Raw genomic sequence first — 9,438 nt, forward strand, 5'->3', positions numbered from 1 at the left:
GGTACCTTCCCTATCAGATTCAGAACTGCCAGAGGGCGGTGCGAGGGACAGGAACACAAGTCTGAGCAGGTGTTTTCTGCCACCTCATAGCTGTTTGAACTTGGGGAAAATTGCTCTCTTCTGCATCTTCATTTGTAAAATGAAGTTAATAACACGTTAGGATTAAAAGGCAGAGATAAAAGAGAGCTTAAGGCTTTTTAACGCGGTGCATGCTGGTTAATGCAAAAAATCACGGCCCCACAGTGTGGAGAAAAAGTGCCTTGTAGTACTCAGCCACAAAGGAGACAGCTATAGCATAACCCCTCCCCCAAGGCTCAGGGAACATCAAGGAAGAGGGGGCAGAAAGACTGTACGAGCCGGAGGTCAGGGAGAACGGGGGCAAGCGGCATCTTATGATGAACACTACAGGGCCAGTACACTCATGAACTCAACAACAGCGCAAGATCAATCCAGCCAACCTTCCAGCATGGGTGGGGGATGGACTCACCAGCCCCTCATCCCAAACTAAGGAGCTGTTGACAAGTGATCACTAAAAAGGAGGAAGAGTCAGTTTTCTTTCTTTCTTTCTTTCTTTCTTTCTTTCTTTCTTTCTTTCTTTCTTTCTTTCTTTCTTTTTTTGGTTTTTCGAGACAGGGTTTCTCTGTATAGCCCTGGCTGTCCTGGAACTCACTCTGTAGACCAGGTTGGCCTCGAACTCAGAAATCCACCTGCCTCTCCCTCCCAAGTGCTGGGATTAAAGGCGTGTGCCACCACGCCCGGCAGTTTTCTTTAAAGGTATGGCCCTGGTAGCTCTGTCTTGCTCCAATGCTCCCCCTCCCCATTTGTACAAACTGGACTTAATGGATTGTTATTCTTTAAAAAAAATAAGGCTATGAAGTTGGGAGAGGAGGTGGGAGTGAGGGATAGATCTGGGAAGAGTTAGGGGGAGGAAGAGGAGGAAAATATAATTAAAATTGTTAAATGCATGCATGGGATGCTCAAAGAATTAATAAAATACTATTTCTTGTTTTATTTTGCTTTTGTTTTGAAGTTCCAGGAGCTAGAGAGAAGGCTCAGCAGTTAAGGGCATATACTGCTCTTATAGCAGACCTGAGTTCATCTCCCAGCACACACATCAGGCAGCCCAAAGTCACCTGTAACTCCAGCTCCAAGAGACGTGATACCGCCTTCTGGCCTTCTCAAGTACCTGCACATATATGTGCATACCCGCATACAGACACACATAATTTAAAAGTAGAAAAGAAATCTTAGAGGGGGGAAGGTATCAATACCCATCACCCACCTACACTAGGACAGACACCATTTTTGCTCCCTGGATGCAGGGCCATTTGTCAGTCCCACATCTAGCCGCACCAGACATGCCTACACCTAACCTAGCACAGAGCAGGTGACCAGTGGCGGCAGAGCAGTGAGCGCAATGATACTGAAGGAGAGTAGGGCGCTATCTCGGGTTAGGGCTGGAAGGCTTCTGGAAGCAGCTGGAAGGAGCAGCACCATGGACTTCCACTGAGTCTATTGATCTCACCCATCTGGAACACTGCCCCAGGCTAGGGCTAATTAAATGGCTTCAATGGAGGGCTGTGCCTGCCAGAGTACCCAGCGACTTCTGAGCCTGGGGCCGGCTTACTGCTTCCTCCTCCACAATCTATCCCTCAATCCTACAGCATTCCCCTTCTCTGCCCAAGACCTCTCAGGAAGTTGGGGAGCCTGGCCAGGGCTCTGCTCTAACGGCTATCCAGCCTCCAACTTCAGAAAGCTCCAGATTAAGCTCAGCATAGGAAGACAAGAGCTCAGCCTTCTTCATTCGGTGTGTGTTGATAATCTGTCAGTATCCCCTTCAGGCAATCCCTGAAAGGCAATCCCCAAGTCCCATCTCCAGCACACAGTAACTGGCACTGTTGGGGCTGAAGGGCTGTGCTGTTTTAAACAGCAGTTGGCAGTCTGTGATGCCACCTGATGCTAAATAAAGAGCGTTGGTGGTACGATGCTGTTATCTTAAGGACAAAGTCAAACCAGAAAGCCTTGGACCTATGCATCTGAGTGCACTTGCGTGGGTTGAGGGGGAGGGTGTGAGGGAGGAGAGGGAGGGAAGAAATGAATAGGCAGGGGGGAAGGATTTCCAGTTCAACTGTATCTGTGATGTGTTGTTTCCAGGACCGCTCTGGGACATCCAAATCTCAGGGGTCTTTATAGAAATGGCACGGCAGCTGGAAGATGGCACAGCTGGTTGGATCACAGGTGTGAATGACCAAACCAGGCACATTTTCAAAAAAGACTCGTGTGTGTGTGTGTGTGTGTGTGTGTGTGTGTGCGCGTGCACATGTGTACTTGCTTTCTCATGAAAGTAAGCATGTATGTACAGGTAGGCCAGGACGTTTCCAGAGTCGTTCTCTTTCCACCTTGTTTTGGAGGCAGGGTCTCAGTCCTCTTGCCACTGTGCTATAGATAAAGCGTCCATCTGATTCTCCTGTTTCCAGCTCCGATCTCACTGTGGGACTGCTGGGGCTCTGGGCACCTCATGTGGCTTTTTAAGTGTACGCTGGGGACCAAACTGCAGTCAGGGCCGCTTGGCAAATGTTACCCATGAGTCATCTTTCCAGCTCACAGGTTTTAAACAGGGTGCTTACGCCTCTGCTTCCAAACTCCTTACGTTGGGAAAGTTCTGATTCACCCAGTTGGAGATGCGAGGCCCGTCCAGTGATGTCAGAACAATCAGAAACCCACCAGCCCATCTTCTCATCCCAGCACATTGGCTGTGGACTGGCCAGGAACTGGGCTACCTGGATTCAAAGCAAACGTCTCCATTTTTACTGTCTGCACAACTTGGTGCCTCAGACACCTGTTGGCCTCCTGCTCCCTTGGCTTCTAGGGCACAACTGCTGCACGGCATAGAGGTGTTACTTTGTGTTTTATTGGGTGTAAAATCTATACAAAGGTGTCTGGAAGCTAGTGAGGGGCAGACTTGGCCACGCCATCTTCCCTGACCTGACTAACCTTAATTGTCCAGTTGATAATGCTCGTATCTGATGGGGGAGCCATCACTGAGGAATGAATGGCCTAGATCAGATCGGCCTGTGGGCACAGCCGTGGGAGACTGTTTTGATTACAATTCATGAAGAGTTCAGGCCGGTGTGGGTAGCACCACCCCTAGGCGGGTGGTCCTGGGCTGTATGAAAAACTCAGCTAAGCATAAGGCTGTAATGAGTCATAAATCAAGCCAGCAAAAGATGGCTTTTATAGTTCCTGCCTCGAGGTTCTCGCCCTGGCTTCTCTTGATGATGGAAATATGTAAGCCAAATAACTTTTCTGCAGGTTGCTTTGGGGCAGAATATTGTCACGGCGCCAGATTTAGTCAGAAGAACATCTCCTGTGCCCCGCTCCTAGATGTTCTCGCTTGCATTTTCTTCCTTAATCTCCACTTCAGCTCTATATTGATCCTTTAGACCTACTGACATCAGCCTGTCCTTGCCCACCCCACGGTCCCACTGTGCTCCCACTCCAAACACACCACACACCAAGTGGGCTTGTTCATGTGTTTTATTGTAAAAAAAAAAAAATGTTAAAATAAATTACATCTGCCTTCACCACCAGTACATGCACACGGCGTGGTTGGTGTGGCTCCAGGACATTCAGCTGAGGTCATCTCACAGGAGCCTGGCTCTTCCTTCCACCGAGGCTGCTGTGGCCTCTACAACCGCTTTGATAATGGTGGAGGTATGGATACACACCTCTCACTGTCCTAACGTGTGGAGGCTCTGGCCCTATATGCCCTTCCGCAAATGTACACGGCAGGGGGAGGGGCTGAGGCAGGTTATCAGCTGTCCCGCACCCAAGACCTGCGGCTGTCCCTCCGTAGCTAGACCTTGGCTGACAAAGGACAAGCTGAGTTGAAAGGACAACAGAGTGCCTGACAGACCTCCATTCCAACGGCAGGGACCCTGTTCTTTACTGGCTCTGGGTATAAAAACAAGAGTTCATTAAAAAAAAATATTAATAACAAAAAGCATTTAGGCCAGAGTGGGCTGAGCATCAAGGACATATACAGCAGCTAGTTCCCAGACCTCGCTAGGAACTGGACCAGTAAGATTCACATTTTCTTTACTCCCCAGCCCAAATGTGCACACGCATGCCTATTGATTGGCACCTGTACATGCTAACACCTTACAGTGGCTGGAAGCGGGGGCGGGAGGACGGGGAGCTCAGTTCAACAGTTCTATGAGCCAAGAACAATTTGGCCTCACTCCACAGGCCCCACTAAGAGAGGAGGGAGAGAGGCAGTGAGGGAATCTCTAAGAAATGAGACGGTGGGCTGGGAGTATGGGTGCCTAGGCTGGGGCTGAGGGGCCCGCACCTCATCTCTGACCACATCCGGAGCCTCCATCTTTCTTCTGCACTTTCAGGGCACAGGGACCCTTTGGCCTGCTGTTGTTGTTCAGAGGGAATCTGAGGTGGGCATGACTCCACCCAGACGACACACACAGCCCCTCCCTACATCCCCTGCCCTGAGGTTTGCAGTAAGGGGCTTGCTGGGCACTGATGTGTACTTGGGCAAGCAGGACCTGCTACTGCTGGGGTACTGAGGGGCTCCAAACCCCATCATATCTGTGCCTTCCCAGAACACCCGAGAACCACATGCCAAACCTGGGTCTTACAAGCTCCTCCTTCCAAATGTCTAGCTTAGTGCCAGGCACCCATTAACACTGGTGAACTCAGCTGAAGCTGCTGGCTTCAGAGAACCGTACGACAGTCAACCGGAACAATGGGGGGAGACTCAAGCAGCAAACCCAGGACCTCCAGGGTGAGTGTTGCGGCCTACGTGCCTGAATCAGCAATACACCTGCTGGGCAGGCCCAGGACAGCAGCCTCCCCACTGGACCACAGAACGGAGGCCTGTCCTGGGCCAACACCACATCCCATGGAAGCAACCAAGTGGAGAGGACAGAAGGAAAGGCAGGTCCCTGGCTCCCCATCTCATTTCCAGAGCTTCCTCCCTGGGGTCTGGCCATCACAGGACAACCCTCACGAGAGGAAGCCACTGGAAAGCAAGTGGGGAGCCAGGCCCACCTCACGTGCCCCTGGAGTTATCTGCCTTGTTGTATTCGTTCATCAACTGCTCATAAGGCACGGAGAGCTCTGACTCGGTGCTGGTGAAGGTGGACTCATCCGATGAAGGGAATTCGCCCGTGCTGCTCAAGGGCGCCTCAGCCATGGGTCCCTGTTCAGGCTGCTCCTTTGAGGTCAGGTTGTCCTCCACGGAAGACTTAGAGGTCTCCTCATCTGAGAGGCCGGTTTCTTCATTTTCGAAGGTAATGTTGGCATTTTGGAAGATGAGCGGGTGGTAGTCCAGGGCTTCCCACGGCTCACCCTCCTCACTGATACGATCCAGTTGGTTAATAAACACTTCAGAGGTTGGGTAACTATCCTTGGGGGCCTGTGCCCCAGCCTCCTCACTAAGTGGCCTTGACACATGTCCCTTGTTTCTTAGAGTCTGAGATACCTCTTCCAAGCTGGGCACTCGATTCTTGGAATAGACCACGAGAGGTGCCAGGGATGCAGGGATGGTGGGTAGTCCATCCCCTTGAGGTCCCAGCCCGTGTCCAGGTCCTGGGACCCTCTCCCCTCCCCCACTTGTTTTCATTGCCTTCTTCCCGATCTGTTTGATGAGATCATTGTAGGTCTCCTCCTTTTTGGATAGGAAGCTGAAGATGTTGACGTCCTTGGATGCTGTACTTCCAGTCATCTGCAGGGCCTTCCGGGAGTGTGGAGAGCTCTCGAAGGATTCCTTGCGCCGCCGCCGCCTCTTCTTAATGGCTTTGTGTACTTCCACAAACATGCTCACCTTCCAGTTGACAAAGAGGGACAGCCAAGCCAGCCCCAGGTAGATCCAAAGCTCCACAAAGTAGCGGTAGAGGGCGTGGTAGTTGGCACTGGGGTTCACACCTGTAAAGACAGGAAGCCCAGAGGGTCAGCAAGGGCCAAAGCTGTGCTGGCTGATATAACACTGTGCACACAGAGCCCGGTGTCAAAAAAGAGGGCCTGGGAGTCAGGCGTGATGGTGGATAGCTTTAATCCCAACATTTGGGAGGCCGAGGCAGGTAGATAGCTGTGAGTTTTGAGACCAGCCTAGTCTACGAAGTGAGTCTAAGACAGTCAGGGCTGTTACACAGAGAAACCCTGTCTCAGGGAGGGAAGGACCTGGGAGATCAATCACTCAGGAGGTAAAAGTGCTTGTTAAGACAAGGACTTGAGCCGGGCGTGGTGGCGCATGCCTTTAATCCCAGCACTCGGGAGGCAGAGGCAGGCGGATTTCTGAGTTCGAGGCCAGCCTGGTCTACAAAGTGAGTTCCAGGGCAGCCAGGGCTACACAGAGAAACCCTGTCTCAAAAAAACCAAAAAAAAAAAAAGACAAGGACTTGAGTTCCAGCATCAGAATTCACATAAGGGCTGAAGTTGCCTTAACGGTTAAGAGCTCTGGTTGTTCTCTCAGATGGACCCAGGTTCGATTCCCAGCGCCAACACGGCTACTTAGAACCATCTGTAAATCTAGTGCCAAGAGCCCTGGCACCCTCTTCCTGGCCTCTTTGTGACACCAGGCACACATATGGCACACAGATATACATCCAGGCAACCCCCCCCCTCTCTCACACANACACACACACACACACACACACACACACACACACACACACACAAAGAGGCCTTGCCTATCTTTCTTCCTGAAGGACTATGGCTCCAGCCGAGCCCATCTCTGGGCTTCAGTGTTTCCAACTGCAAAATGTCAGAACCGAGGCTACTTAAGGGGTGAGAAGAGGGAAGGGGACTCTTTGAGGCTGAATAACCAGCTCCTGAGTGTGACTCTTTCCACTCCTTTCTCTGTTCCTCCCAGCTAGTGAGTACATCACAGCACAGTTAAAAACGGAATGGAAAGTCGACATTAGGGTGCTGGCAGCCTCGGCCCCAGGGAGGGACTAACAGATTTACTGTGAATGATGGTTGGGTCGAGATGACCCAGGAAGCACTGACCTGGCAAGAACCACTCTGAACTGTCTTTACCCTCCTCCAAGACGGAGCCTGCCTTCCTATCTCAGCCCTCTTCAGCATTACCCTCTCTCTGCTGGTCCTCGGTGGCTCCACCACTCTGCATGCCCCTCTGTGACAATACACTCTAGAAAGTCTTTTCCGACTTCACCCCACAGCTCCAGAGCTTCTTCTCCCTTCTAGAATTAGGTAAGATTTCCTTCATGGTCAGGCAACATGGCTCAGTGAGCTAAAGGTGCTTGCTGCCAAGCTTGAAGACCTGAGTTTGACCCCCAGGACACACGTGGTAAAAGAGAACCAACTCCTGAAAATTGTCCACATGTGCTAGCCCTAACATACAAATAAATAAAATAATAATAATAAAAAAGTAATTTTTAAAAATAACCTTTGTAACTTTATCTGCATCCTGCCTTCCACAGTGGGAAGTTAGTTAAGGAAAGGGCCTGGAAGAAAAAAGAACCTCCAGATCTCATTACAACTTCCCCAGAGCCAGGAGCAGAGCCTCTGACTTAGGAAGTGCCCTGCTCTGAAGGCAATACTGCATTGGAGACCTGATCACAGGTGGAGTCTGAGAACGGCAGCAATGATGTCACAGGTTCACATGGCTGGCTTCTACCCTCGGCACCTGAGAACTGAGAGGGATTCAGTATGCAGTAGCCCATGTGCCAGTGGCTATTGTTACAGACACTTAAGAGAGGAGGATGGATCTGGTATCTCAGTGGAACACCAAAGTATGCCTAAAGGTACCTACCACTGGCCTTCTTTTTTTTTTTTTTTTTTTAAAGAAAGGGGAAACTGCCGGGCGGGCATGGTGGTGCACGCCCTTTTTATTTATTTATTTATTTATTTATTTATTTATTTATTTATTTAATGTAAGTACACTGTAGCTGTCTTCAGACACTCCAGAAGAGGGAGTCAGATCTNGTTANGGATGGTTGTGAGCCACCATGTGGTTGCTGGGATTTGAACTCTGCACCTTTGGAAGAGCAGTCGGGTGCTCTTACCCGCTGAGCCATCTCACCAGCCCCACCACTGGACTTCTTAACACCACAGGCTTCCCCACAGCAGGCTCTGGGTCCCTGCGACTAAACAATGACAGGGTTGTGCCTCTAAATTTATATCCAGACAGCAGGCAGGCCCCGTGAAGCGAGGGTCAGGAGTGTTCACTGAAGCAAGCGTCCTGTTCCCTCTACCCACTCAGCTGCCCCCTCACTGCATTCCACACAAAAAGGGGCAGAGGCATGACATCCACCTGCCTCCTGGGCAAAGCAGCTGGCGCCGTGACCTCTGGAGCTGAGGTGCAGGTCAGGTCAATAGGGAGGGCACAGGCTGACTCTGGTCCAGTATGGTTTCAAGATTAGGAACCAGGAGGCTGTGCAGGCCACAGGCACCAGACACTGAGCATGGGTGGCTGGGACAGGCACAGGCCTTCACACAAAGGGGACAAAGAACCTCTTCATTGCCTGTGGGGATTAAGCAGAGGAGGAGGAGGAAAGCAGGGCTGAGGGGGCAGGGCAGTGAGGAGAAGGCCTCTCTTGTCTGGCAACCATCCTGGCTCAGGATGTGTGTGTGTGTGTGTGTGTGTGTGTGTGTGAGTGTTTGTATGTGTGTGTGTGTAGATCATTGTAGATCTGGAAAAAGTTTCAGGGTGAATCCAAGTGAGTTGAGGATGAGGATGGGAGAAGCAAGAGAGAGAAAAATCTATCAGGTGCCCAACAAAGGCCTGTCTTGAATTAGAACTAGACATGGCAGAGGTCAGAGGAAGGAGGCAGGGACTTACCAGCCACAAAGTCCCCAAAGCCAATGGTGGAGATGGTGATGAAGGAATAGTAGAGGCCCTCGATGTAGTTCCATTCTTCTGTCACCATGAACACAAAGGGCGGGATCACCAGGTGGACCAGGACACCCCACACGATGAAGATGGCTGTACATGTGATCTGAGCCTTCCTCTAGCAGGGTTGGTGAGAAGGCAGGTCAGCTGTGGGAAGGGACTCCTACATCCCAGCTCAGACACAGAGCCCAGGGTCACCTGTCCCAACACCCCCCCACCCCCACCCCCCACCCCTGCTGTCATGGTCCCTCCCACCCCTTAACTCTGTGTCTAAGATTAGGAACATACCAGGCTCACTCCTCTCCTGGTAAGAAACTGGCCCAACCTCTTTGCACGTCCCCCGAAGAACTTGCCCAGGGCACTGATCCATGTCAGGCACAGTGGCACCCCGAACAGGCCATAGAAGACACAGAAGAGGCGCCCAGCTGGGGTCTTGGGAGCCACATTGCCATAACCTGAAAAGGATAGAGTAAGGCCAGGATCACAGCAAAGATTATGGAGCCATCACCTTCAACAACACACACACACACACACACAAACATACACACACATACATATACACACACACA

The 9,438-nt window shown here is 51.1% G+C and overlaps 1 protein-coding gene across 2 annotated transcripts in view; it reads right to left on the bottom strand.

Moving 5' to 3' along the window:
* Nucleotides 1-3,519: 3,519 nt before the first annotated feature.
* The window catches only part of Kcnk5 (potassium two pore domain channel subfamily K member 5), a 44,536-nt gene continuing 38,617 nt past the window's right edge, over nt 3,520-9,438 (bottom strand). For both annotated transcript variants that reach the window (XM_021203540.1, XM_029541602.1), the window contains 3 exons: nt 9,158-9,324; nt 8,819-8,987; nt 3,520-5,940 (listed from right to left, as the gene is read on the bottom strand). In XM_021203540.1, coding sequence (XP_021059199.1) covers nt 5,066-5,940; nt 8,819-8,987; nt 9,158-9,324 — 1,211 coding nt within the window. In that variant the 3' untranslated portion in view covers nt 3,520-5,065. The remainder of the gene's footprint in view (nt 5,941-8,818; nt 8,988-9,157; nt 9,325-9,438) is intronic.

This window comes from Mus pahari, chromosome 8 (assembly GCF_900095145.1).
Source record: "Mus pahari chromosome 8, PAHARI_EIJ_v1.1, whole genome shotgun sequence".
In the NCBI taxonomy this organism is placed as follows: domain Eukaryota; kingdom Metazoa; phylum Chordata; class Mammalia; order Rodentia; family Muridae; genus Mus; species Mus pahari.